This window comes from Cetorhinus maximus, chromosome 6 (assembly GCF_964194155.1).
Source record: "Cetorhinus maximus chromosome 6, sCetMax3.hap1.1, whole genome shotgun sequence".
Taxonomy (NCBI): Eukaryota; Metazoa; Chordata; class Chondrichthyes; order Lamniformes; family Cetorhinidae; genus Cetorhinus; species Cetorhinus maximus.
In genome coordinates this window covers 11,270,790-11,283,765 of record NC_135884.1, presented here as the reverse complement: position 1 = coordinate 11,283,765, position 12,976 = coordinate 11,270,790, and the positions used below count along the sequence as shown (strand labels likewise).

At 44.6% G+C, this 12,976-nt stretch overlaps 1 protein-coding gene across 1 annotated transcript; it reads right to left on the bottom strand.

The window, feature by feature from the left end:
- Window positions 1-3,405: 3,405 nt before the first annotated feature.
- Window positions 3,406-12,119, bottom strand: tlr9 (toll-like receptor 9). The gene is made up of 2 exons (XM_078543162.1): window positions 11,963-12,119; window positions 3,406-9,016 (listed from the first exon to the last, which is right to left on the bottom strand). The coding sequence occupies exons 1-2, from the start codon at window positions 11,963-11,965 to the stop codon at window positions 5,855-5,857; spliced, it is 3,165 nt and encodes a 1,054-aa protein (XP_078399288.1). The 5' UTR covers window positions 11,966-12,119; the 3' UTR covers window positions 3,406-5,854.
- Window positions 12,120-12,976: the final 857 nt, after the last annotated feature.

The window sequence follows — 12,976 nt, the reverse complement described above, 5'->3', positions numbered from 1 at the left end:
AGAGCGCACTCTCGGCTGAGGGAATCCCTCCCCCCGCCCGCACAGGGAGCGCATAGCGCTTCCTGGCAGATGTCACGCTGGGCGGGCCTTAATTGGCCCCGCCCACGCCTGAACTCCCCCCACCCTCCCCCCCGGACGGGGGGAGAATTCTGCCCATGATGTTTTAAAGGTGATGGCGTCACAGAGAGAGGAGCGGGTGAGGGATGTGAGTAGGATTGAGACAGATTCCATTCGGGGAACGAGCTTGTTCTGAAATACTACCAGACTGGGCACTGAATTATTACTGAACAGTCCTATAAGGTTCGCAGGAACCAGTATAATGGTTTTAATATGGAAAGAAGACACTGAATTTTGTACCAGATTCTAAATTTTGTTAAAAACTTGTCTGTCTTTATATTTGCTTGGTTTGTTATTAATTCAATATCCTGCAAAGAGAATCCTTCTGTCCCAAGTTTCTGGTTTTGAACTTTAAAGTATTTGATTTTTGCCTTTAGTGTCTTTACTCACAACTGAAATAAAATATATTTTTTGTAAATCTGTTGTTCTCGTGTATCTGTTGAAATAATCATCATCCTTGATGGCAGAATGTAGGACTGGGACCGTGGGACTGGGACTGTGGCGTGCACTGGGGGAGTTCCCCCATTTCGACTGGGATCCCCAGATGTATTTTTGTGCTCAGATGGTTTCATCTCTGGGGACCCCCCCCGCCCCCCCAAAAAGTTGAAGTGAAGTGAGTTGAATTTCCACAGAAGTTCTTACGAATACCTACCCTGCTTCAGTAACACCGCGCTGCTCCAATTCTGGCCTCTAGTGCTTCCTGGTTTTCTTACTCTCTGCCTTTGGCGGCCATGCCTTCAGCTACCTTGACTCCATAGATCTGGAATTCCCTCCCTAAACCTCTCCACTTCTTCTCTCCCTCTCTCCCTCTCTCTCTCTCTCTTCTCCCTTAAGACGCTCCTTAGAACCCACATCTTCAACAAGCCTCCCATCACCTGTGCTAATATTTCCTTACGGGGCTCAGTGTCAAATTTTGACTGATGATGTTCCCCTCAAGCACCTTTGGAAGTTTTACTACATGAAAGGTGTTATATAAATGCAAATTGTTGTTGTTGTTGCTGATCTGCTGAGAACCTGGGAGGACGAATTGAATGCTGTTTCTCTGGGGGTTCTGCTGAGTGATCAGGAGAACCTCTGCGAATATTCAATCCCAGAGCATTTTATATGCAGGTGGACAGTCAGCCCATCACGTCCTTGCTAGCCCTCCGTTCCTTTCCCCTTTCCCCATACACCCTCATATTTATTTATCCTGTTTGACCTATTTGTGCATTTTCCTTTTCAAAGCTGCTGTTTCTATCACTGCTTCTGATAGGGCAATCTGTGTCCTAACAAAAGCCTCACCCGTGAATCAATTACAGGAAGGATGTGATTGCACTGGAGGGGGGTGCGGAGGAGGTTCACCAGGATGTTGCCTGGGATGAAACATTTAAGTTATGAAGAGAGGTTGGATAGACTTGGGTGAGGGGGCGACCTGATCGAGGTGTACAAAATTATGAGGGGCATGGACAGGGTGGATAGGGGGCAGCTGTTTCCCTTCGTTGAAGGGTCAGTCACAAGGGGACATATGTTCAAGGTGAGGGGCAGGAGGTTTAGGGGGGATGTGGGGAAAAACTTTTTTACCCAGAGGGTGGTGACAGTCTGGAATGCGCTGCCTGGGAGGGTGGTGGAGGCGGGTTGCCTCACATCCTTTAAAAAGTACCTGGATGAGCACTTGGCACGTCATAACATCCAAGGCTATGGGCCAAGTGCTGGTAAATGGGGTTAGGTAGGTAGGTCAGGTGTTTCTCACGTGTTGGTGCAGACTCGATTGGCCGAAGGGCCTCTTCTGCACTGTGTGATTCTGTGAATTCCTGCCCATCCTCACACTTTGCATCTTTGCTCAATTCACTAACTACTGGAAATAACCTAGTCCATTTTTACACGTTATGCTCAGATCAAAACCTGCCTGGGGGTGGATCTTTGGCAAGGGGGGGGTGGGGGTGGCAGGATATAGGAGGTGGGTTCGTTTCCGGGTCGTGAAACTGTCCCTGACGGGAAACAGGGGAAGTTTCCGATTTCTATTGAAGGCGACGGGTTAATTGGTGAGGGGTTGGGAGTGGCGGCCGGGGGGGGGTGGAGGGGGCAGGGGGCTGCGGTTGGTGGGTGGGAGTAGAGGCGGCACACCAGGGAAGCAGGCCCATTGCTGTGGCTGCCATTTTTGTGTGTGGTCTTAAAAAAAGAAGAAAGAGTCTGAATTTTCAATTTGGCCGGGGTAGATAGAGAGCTGGAGCCTGCGAGGGTAGGGGAATATCAACGTTATTAACATTTCATTGCCGTTTGAACTGATTTTCTTCCAAACTTCCACTATTTTCAACTAAATATAACTCGGTCCTTGATGCTAACCCCGCGCCTGACGGGCGGGAGCTGCTCAGCTACCAAATGCCACCCGCACCCGCCAAAATTTCAAGACCTTAGATGGCAAACTCTTGAGCAGCGACTTAATCACCTGAAGGCGTCCGATTATCGATGTGGGGGACTTCACTCCCCTCCCCCCTCCCTTCCCCCCCTCCCCCACCCCCACCCCTCCCCGGCTTTCCTCCCGTCCCTGTGAAAATCGGCAGGGGCGAGAACGGAAGCGGGACGTCCTGGCACAACGTCGGCTCACGTTTTTTTTTGTCGCCCACCTTCATTCCAACCCGATCCCAACAATGAAAATCCAGCCCTAGTTTCTCTAATCTCCCTTTTATACCTAAGTTATTTCATTCCTGTGACTATCAAGCCAAAATGAGGTACTTAAGATGATTAAAGTATTTGATGGGGTAGATATAGAGTGAAACTATTTCCTCGGGCGGAGCCGGTGGGGGAGGAATATGTCCAGTACAAGGGGGCCAGCCCCTTAAAATTGGAGCTGGGCCATTCAAGCACGATATCTGGATACACTTCTTCACACAAAGGGCAGTGAAAATCCACAATGTTCTCCCCTCAAGAAGCAGCTGAGGGTCCCACTGCAAATTTCAGGAGTAACATTAGAAGATTTTAGTTAGGCAAGGATATTAAGCGATATGAAACTGAGATGGAGGGGAGTGCAGATGGAGGTAAGATAAGCAATGGTCTAATTGAATGATGGAACAGGCTTGGTGGGGGGCTAAGTGGCCTTCTCTTGTTCCTACGATTCCTATGGGTATATACCAGTGAGACTGCAGTTTGTGGACTGTCAGTGCCTCAGTTGATATAATCATTCAATTCTGCAGCTTGACATGTTGATGAGATGGTAGAAAATCCATTTGGTGAGCAGGGTAAAGCACAGAGACAGGGGGTGAGAGAGAGAGAGAGAGAGAGAGAGATCAGGCAGGGATTTGACTTTGTTAATTTAATTTTATATATCCTAGAAGGAGTACAAAAAAGTATGAAGAGATGGCTAATGATAACCATCTTTGAATATAAATGCAGCAAAGCAACACTTCAACACAAAAATAATCTGTATAAAAATAATCTGTGATTATATTTCACATCGGATTCCTACTTTGATTCCTCAAGGAACCCGTGCACCATTTCTTCATCTATGGTGATTTCTCTGTGAATATATGAATTCTGTGGGGCATGGAAGCCATCAATCAGATACATTCAGCCAGGAGCAAGCACCCGGAATTGTTTACTCTATGTCCATTCCAAGTAGGCTCCCTAGGAATGGGACCTTCATTTGACAATAATAGGGATATATTCAAAATCAAATGCAATTGGACACATTAAGAGATGAGCCTGATAAATTAGTAGAACCTCCCCATGTCCCCTCTGTTTAGCAATACTTTAAGGACAATTTGATGCTGCGAGGTGCTGGGATAATATAGCAGAGCCCTAAGCCAAGCTGACATAAGAATTAAAAGCAAACAGAAGATGACAAAATAAACTACAAAACAATGAATTCAAACTATGTAATAAGACTAAAATGCACAAAGATCTCTTTCCAGAGTGGCTTAGGGTGTGCTGTGGAGGGATAAGACCAACAGTTCTGAATGAGTTCTCTATCTCAATTGGGCTGTCTAAGGGAGGTGGTAATCAGGGGCAAGGTTACTGACAGGTAGGTGGCCATTTTGACTTTGGGGGTTTGGTGTGAAATGGGTGTCATTAATTCAGCCAGCCATTATGCACCTCTCCTGACATTTCATCACCATTGAATTCAATGAAACTATTGCCGGAGGTCAAAATTACCCCTATAGATCTTTGTGTGTCACATGGTTTTGTTATGGCACAGCTGATGGTAAATGCTGAGTTGTTCAAATCCCAAAGGGAACCTTGAAATAACTGCCACAACTTGTTCTGCAATTTGTATACATTTCGAGGTGCGTGCCTTGAATTCAGTAGTAAAAAGACCATCAAGTCTTATAGCTTTTTACAAAACTAGATTAAACATTTATTAACAAGAAAAATTATTTTGAAACACATACATATGTTTACAAATTACTACTGTAATAACTTCTAAATCCCCTGCTTAATCTAACTCCCAATTATACTTTCATTAAGGCAACAGTAAGACACATAGCTTTTAAAAGACCCAGGCAAAGAAACATGACACCCTGAACAAGTCGAATTCAAGGTGAGTTTTCTTCATTTCAGTTCTTTGAAGACAGCAGCTTGAGGCATAGATGCTGAAGGCTTTTCACACACTTGTAAGATCTTAAAATGCCTACCCTTACACACAGCCTTCACTCCTTTATACATATTTTCCCCTTTGAATGCAAATTCCCATTGTTTAACTATGTCTTTGGACTTCATCTTTCTGATAATAAAAATCTGTCATAGCACTAAGTTTTACCAGTAATCTTTGGGAAAAATAAACACACTGTTTCTAAACTTCACCTGGCTAGGTGACACATTTCACCCCTCCTTTGAAAACAATCAAGTCTGGTTTATTTACAAATGCAAATATCCCTTTACACCTTACATTCTAAACCTCCCCCATGTTTACCATGACTGCATCAAAGCCTTCAGACCAGCTGCCTTTAATCCAATTACATCTCACACACACACAGAGACATATAGACACAGATACTACTATTTTACAACAAACTCCAATAACATTATTATATCTTCCTGACAGTTTAGGTCAAAGCCCCCATGGATTAATGAAATTCCTCCTGTTGGTAGTTTTATCAAAAAAGTTGGAGTGAATATTCAGTAGAGTTATGGACAGAACCAACACCTACAGAATCCCAGATTGGCCTGTTGTTAAATTCCCTGTCCAACAATAGGATATGAAACAAACCTTACTGCAACAATAAAACAACCTTGATTCAGCAGTAGTTTTAAAAATTTAAAGTTAAACCTATAATTACAAAATCAGTATGAAAATCATGCTAAATATAATACTTCTGGAGCTGTGTTTTTCATCAAGTCTTTAGTTCTTCAGATTATCTCCTTTTCCTCCATTTCTCTCTTAGTTTTGCCACTGTAACAGTAGCTCTAACAAGATTTATTTTAACATTTCCATGACTCTATGCACCTCTTAGGGCTATGAAGGAAGTGAATTATTAACCTGTGTCACCCATGGGAGATGTGCAGGAAGTGACTCATTTTGTCCTAGTAATGTCTGGTGACTTGGTTCCATTTACCCAGACAGTATTGAAAGAGTAAACTTCTAGGAAGTTTTGTTATCCCATTGTTTCACAGGGCAAGTTTGGAAAATGTTTTGGGAGAGGGGCACTATTTTGTGGGCAACCAGTGAAGTACATTGTAGCTTAAGTCTAGAATTTCTAGATTTATTAGCACTGTTGCTGCAGCTGAGGTTACCAAAATATTTTGTCCTTTCTTGTTCTTCAAATTAAAGTTTTTGCCACTTTGTGACAAAGACGCTTTTTAAACTACATTCAAAGGATAAAAAGCTCTCACTGAAATTTGGATCATATTGTAACCTGTTGTCTCTGGTCAATACTTTCTGTAATTTGAGCCAGAAATGGGGTTCTGCACGTGGATTGTGGGGCCATCTTAAGACAGAGGTCTTGCACAACCTCTTGCGCAGCTGCAGATACTTTGAATTCCTCAAACATTGATCCAAAAGGACCAAGACAATGACGTCCACCTTCTCATCCAATAGCCGCTGATGTGCAATAACGAAGGCCTGCCTTAATTGTTCGCTTACAAAGTAAGAGTTTGTCAGTACAAAGATTGTTTTTCTACTTTGGTAGATAGCGTCGTATAAGTTCTGTAATGATGACATGCCAGGAATCCAATCTCTCTCTTCAAGGCAAAGCTTGGAACTGTATGGTCCTTTCTTCTCCATATTGACAACAAGCTCGTGATAGACCCATTCAGCTACTGCTTTGCATGTGGTGTCGAAAACTATAAATGCATCATACTGCAGACTTCCTGAGTCCTTCGTTGCACTGCCTTTTAATTTGGCAGCACAGAGATAGAAGGTGTACCAAAAATCCCAACCAAACAACTTATTTAATATCGGTAGGACTGTGAAAATCGTTGTTGCCAGAAAAGACAAGACAAAGCTTACACTTCCGTAAACCTTCTGGCAGGAAAGGGGATCTGTTGAAAGGATGCTCTTTCCCTCTTCCGACTCTGGAAACTCACATTTCCAACTCGTGGTGAGATGTGGCAATGATATATTGGTGTCTTCGATGAAGTGGATAAACCAGTCAGCGTCACAGATACAGCTAAAAGGGTTGTTGCCCAGAGCTAACTCTTGCAAATTTCCCAGTAACTGTGAGGGAAAACTGTTTTCATGCAATATCTTTATATAATTATAGCTTAAGTCAAGGTAACGCATCGCTTTGGCTCTAGAGAAAAATTCGCTGTGAAGTTCTGCTATCTTGTTGTACCGCAAGATAAGTTTGAAAAATGTTTTGGGAAAGTGACATGGTGTTGTGGGTAAAGAGTGAAGCAAGTTATTGCTTAAGTCTAGAAGTTCTAGGTTTGGCAGCGCGGTTAGATTATCCCAGTTGAAAAAGTCAATCAGGTTGTTGTTGATGTAAAGATTTTTCAGGCTTGGCGGGAATTGAACCATTGCTTCCGGAGGCACTGTCTTCAGCATATTGTTCGAGATGTCCAGGCACGTTAGATGTTGAAGGTTGTAGAAAAATTTCAAGTACGTGTTTGTTCCACTTTCCCACATGGTGCTCAACATGTTCCCCGTAAAGTTTAACATATTCAAAGAGCTGCTGCGTAGTTCACTTGACACCCGTTTCGCTATTTTGTTATGCGCTAGACTCAAGTTCGTAAGAGAAGTGAGGTTTGTGATGAAATTGAAACTATGTCCCATACCTTTCATTTCAAAAGTGTAGCTATTGTAACTGAGATCTAATACCTCAAGCATTGGGATCTCAGTAAATGCCGTGTCATAGTAAAAATCAATTCTATTGTGAGCGAGGTTCAAATATTTCAGTTTTTTCAATCTGTTGAACTGTGAGCCATTTAAAGCCTGTGTCAAATAATTGCTAGACATCAAAAGACATTCAATGTCTTCCAGCCCCTCAAAAGCTTCTGGTTTAATATCTGCAATGTTATTGGATGATAAGTCAAAGGTCTTTCCAAAAGAGGAACATTTTTGAAAAGAAAAGGTCTCAGAAGAAGCCTTAGCTTCAGGCCCGGCCATCTCGATATTCTCATATTTATCCCTTCTTTCAGGGAATCGCCTCTGCTGATAGTCGCTGGGGTCCGTGTTAAGTCTGTCATTTTCACCACCAAAGTGGTTGGAATTCTGCAGTGGAAAAGACACTTTGTTTTCCGACAGCCCAATATATTTCATTGTCTTCATGTTTTTGAAGAGTTTCAAGTCAACCTCCTGTATAAAATTCATGCGGAAGCTTACTGACCTAAGATTGGGAAGTTTGAGTAAAGGGCATATGCCATCTTTATCTAACTTGCTGAAGAAGTACCCATCGATCTGAAATTTTCTCAAGGATGTCAGATGCGCAAAAGAAGGAGGTAGGAGCAGACTTTCAAAGGTTCTGAGCGGCTCATAGTTATACATTAAGTTGAGAACCTCAAGCTTGTGCAAGTTTGCAAAAAATGTGGCTTTTGGAATTTCAAGGGCAAGAAGGTTGTCTGATAGATCAAGTTGGGTCAAACTTTCTAGAGGTTGGAATAACCGGTCATCTAGGCACCTAAGAGAGTTGCCTCTGAGGACTAGCTCCTTCAGTTTTCTAAGGTGGAGGAAGGCGTCAGGGGCCAGCTCAATAGACTTGTTGCCTTTGCAAGGGAAACAGGGTTGGGCAGCATGATCACATCTTTGGCAGTTCCATGCCAGAAGAAGATGTTCCAAATGAGTGAGATTTTTAAAGTCGTCTGACGAAATGCATGAGATTTTATTCTCACAGAGGCTCAGCTTTGTCAAAGACCGTGGAAGGTCCCTGGGCACCACCATCATGCTATTGGCGTTCAGCTCTAGTATGCGCAGCCTGTGCATGTTCTTAAAGGTGCCCTCCGCAATGGTGAATGAGCTGTTACATGGATTTCGGTAATAACAGTTCTCGCTAACATTTAGAACTTCCAGGTTTACCAGCTTGGAGATATTGCTAAATTGCAGGTTGATTATATTGTTGAGCACCAAGCTCAAGACTCTAAGGCTTGCAGGCAATGGTGGGATGCTCGTTAGACTGTTTCCTGTAAGGTCGATTCTTTTTAACCTGTGAAGGTGAAGGAAGGCCTCAGATTTGATGGTTAATTTGCATTCTTGACCAGGTGAGCGGAGTTTCCCAGGACAGCAGTTGGAACTCAGGTCAATTGTCTCAAGGTTTGGGATACCAGAGAAATCTTGGTTCTTGATCTCCTGAAGCCGATTTAAGTTCAGCAGCAAGGTGGTTGCATTTTCCGATATGATTCTTGGCACTGACGTTAAACCCCTGTTGCTACAGTCAAACATTCTGGACAACTGGACACTATCACAAGGCAGGTAAATTGGAAAGCGACACCAAACAAGGATGCAATTGAATAGGACAAGCAGTATTTCTCTCAGGCAATTCTTGCAAATATCCTGTCAGAAAGCAAAATGAAAATTATATATCTTTTTCATGCTTTATCTAATACAAGCATAGAAACATAGAAAATAGAAGCAGGATTCATTCATTCGGCCCTTTGAGCCTGCTCCACCATTCAATATGATCATGGCTGATCCTCTATCTCAACGCCCTACTCCCACTCTCTCCCCATACCCCATGATGCACTTAGAGGAACCCCCGATGTCACCCCGGTCCATTTAAATAGTGAGGAAGTTGGGCGGACAGTGAAATCAGCTGTCCACCCGCCGACCTGTCAATGGCCATTTGAGGCCATTGACAGGATAATTAAGCTGGTTAAATGCCTTGCTGGTGGGCAGGCCAGGAGCCCCAGCAAATGATAATATCATTTCGGCGGCAGAGATCGGCTGCCCGCCCGCCCATTAAGCTAAAAATTCTGGCCAATACTCCAGGGGCAGAATTTAGCCCTTGTCGGGTGGGCTTGGCGGGGGGGGTGGGAGGGGGCGGTCGGGAAGCTGACCACCGCTCGCGATCGGTGTCGGACAGCGATTCCATGTTAGCGGGCCGGTTAAGGCCTGCCCCATTGTGGAACGCGAGTGGCAGCAGTCAGCGCTGCCTGTGCGGGCAGGGTGGGGGAGTGCGAGCGTGACCTTTGCGCATGTGGGCAAGTGCGCACTTGTAAACCCCCCTGAGGCACAGAGCTGCCTCGGGGAGATGGAGGGTTTTCAGAAAAATAAATAAAGGCACATAAAATGTTATAAAACATGTCCCCTCGCGTGACTGTATCACATGAGCAGGGACATGTTATTATTTAAATTTTAAAATTTTTAAATTTTATTTTTATTTGCTGTTGTAAACCTCATCCCGCCCGTGGATGTGGTTTTCCAAAAAGTGCAAAGGCCGCTTGGCCCTTTCGCCTAGCCCCGCCGACCGTAAGGTTGGATGGACGGGCAGCGAGAAATGTAATTTAGTTATGACTTTAATGGCCTTAACAGGCCTTTTGATTATCGGCGGGCGCGCTGCTGATTTCTCCGTGCGCCCGCTGGCCGAAATATCGCATGGTAGCACGCTGACGCTGGGATGCTCGCCCGACGTCAGCGCACGTCATTTCACGCTCAAGCGGGTTGGGCGTGCGCCTGCCCACTGAGGTGAAAATTCTGCCCCAGGTGTGGTCTCGCCAAGGCCCTGTACAGCTGCAGCAAGGCACCCTTGCTCCTATACTCAAACAGCATTTCTGTGCAGCTAGCTTCCTTCTGTCAATCATAGCTCAGTGGATCGTACATTTCACTTTGAATCAGAAGATTGTGGGTTCAAGTCCCGTTCAAGAGTTTTAAGCAGCTAACGGCAGCATTACATTGCAGTGCAGTACTGTGGGAGTGCTGCGCTATTTAAGGTGTTGCCTTTTAGTCGAGACGTTAAACCGAAGAAGCACAGGGGAGTTATCCCTGGTGTCCTGGACAATATATATTTCTCACCCAACATCACTTAAAAAAACAGAGCACAGAATGATGGATCATCTGCCCAGTGAAAGTGTATAGGATAAATCTGCGAAGATTAATTGGTTGGTGTTTTGCAAATGACGGAAGTGTGTCCTGCAACACCATTGCTGTTACTTGCAGCCTGTACGAAAGGGATGCCTATTTGACCCTGCTTTCAATAATCCTACGAGTGGTGGAGGAGCCATTCAGGGGCCTGGGTAGATCATTGGGCACTCCAGAGGTAAAGATAAGGGAACAGGAAAATAAACCCATTATCTGGCTATGACTGAACAGATAAGGATGGAACGATACAAGTCCAGTCCCACTCAGCGGGTTGAGGGCGGGGAGGTGTTTAAGGAGGACGGTGTGGTTAAGCGTGTCTAATCTACTACATCTAGCTGTTTGGGTAGGATTATTACGAATAATACTACCTGTCATAGATCTGAAATATGAGGGGATGCATTTTAGGAAGAAGAATAAAATGCTGATACTGTACATTAAAACTTAAAAAGAGTTAGAGGGGCAGAGAGACTTTGGGGTTTTAGAAAACTCCACTTATCACCCACACCCCTCCACTCTTGAATGACCAAACTCTAATTGTAAAGTTAGGCCCCCTTATTCTGGACACCTGTACCAATGGAAATCTGTGGCAGCCTTCTGTTTCCTAAGAGGGTGGTTTGTGCTGCAGTGGTTAACTCTGTGTTAAGCATCACCTGGATGTGGCTCAGGAGCGCGCTCTGGCATGGGCAGTCTCTTGCCGCATTTGCTGCAGAGGAAGACTCTGGGCTGAGAAGGTGCATGGTTCACTGGCCTCTGTTTTCTCTGGGCCCCCTTCTCGGCCAAGCTGAGCTTTTCGTTCCTGCTTGCCTCTTCCCGTGGTGCCCTTCCAAACTGTCAGCCTCCAGAGGCCACAGCTGTCAGCGACTTCTGTCTCCCAAAAGGAAATGCTTTCTCCCTATGTGGATCTATGTTTTTGTCATTTAAAAATAAACGCTTCCCTCCTGTACTTTCAATGTCAACGCTGTAGCATTGTCCATGGCATGTTGTAATACATAGGACAGGTTGGAGATGGAGAAGTAAGCTGGCATATGTTACTGTGCAGCCCATTGAGACAGAATAGAGTGATAGGAGTGAAGGACAGGACCCCCTAAAGCCGTACGGAATGGAAAACTGGCTAGTTCAGCACCACCCTGGTACATCTGTCAGGTCTCGGTCATGAAGCTGAACAAAGCAGAGACCTTACTCTAAATAGGAAGAAGGAAAGGGGGGAGGAGAATGTAAAGTAAAATAATAAATATATGAACTTATTTCATTCAATAATTTTGGTTTTGAATTTTTGAAGCTAAGTCAAAGCTGGAAAGCCATTTCCCCCATTTTTGTCTGCAAGTGGAACTTTGCAGAGCAGTGGAAAATAAGTTTATAATTGTACTTGAACCCCAGCTGGAAGAGGAGCTACTGTCATCACGAAATCTTAAATGCACTTACCATCTTATCCAGTATCCTTCATAAATGCAAAACTGTCAACCATGCAAGTTCTCCAGTTCTAATTCCACAGTTACCGAAATCGCTGTGCTGCTTCTGAACGCGATGTGATTATTTGATCGGGTGAGATTGAATGCTGTATTTCCTTAACCGAGTACAAATCAAATTGTAGCTTGTTTCTGCAGTTTCATTTCTCCTTTGCTTTTGAAATAGTCACAAAATTGTCGGTAACTCCTTGTGTCGCAGCAGTTCCTTTTTAAAGATGGCATCGCTCGCCCAGAATGAGAAAACAGCTCGCCGGAATGGCCGGAGCAGTAGCCAAACGGGAATCGGGACCAGTTGGCAACAGTTGACCCAGATTGCTACCAGTTGCGTCTTTTTCCCAGCCGGAAAGAGTTGACACTGATTGTCGCCAGCTCAGCTCAATTTATGCACGGGAAATATAGTGAACCCACCTAATACTTTCGTACGGGAATACCTTGCTATTCAGCTTGATGATGTGTGCTCAATTGTGAAAAGCTAGTGAATTAACTGAAAGAGACATTGACTGTAGCTGTAAGTTTCAAACTTTCAAACTCACCTCTTGACTCCCCAAAGCCTGTCCACCATCTAGGAGGCACAAGTCAGGAGTGTGATGAAATACTCCCCACTTGCCTGGATGAGTGCAGCTCCAACAACACTCAAGAAGCTTGACACCATCCAGGACAAAGCAGCCCATTCACCAGCTTAAACATTCACTTCCCCTACCGCTGGCACAAAATGGCTGCAGTGTGCACCATCTGCAAGATGCACTGCAGCAACTCACAAAGGCTCCTTCAACAGCACCTTCCAAATCCGTGACTTCTACCACCTAGAAGGACAAGGGCAGCAGATGCATGGGAACATCACCACCTGCAAGTTCCCCTCCAAGCCGCTCACCATCCTGACTTGGAAATATATTTCCATTCCTTTCCATTCCATTCCTTCACTGTCCCTGGGTTAAAATCCTGGAACTCCCTCCCTAACAGCGCTGTGGGT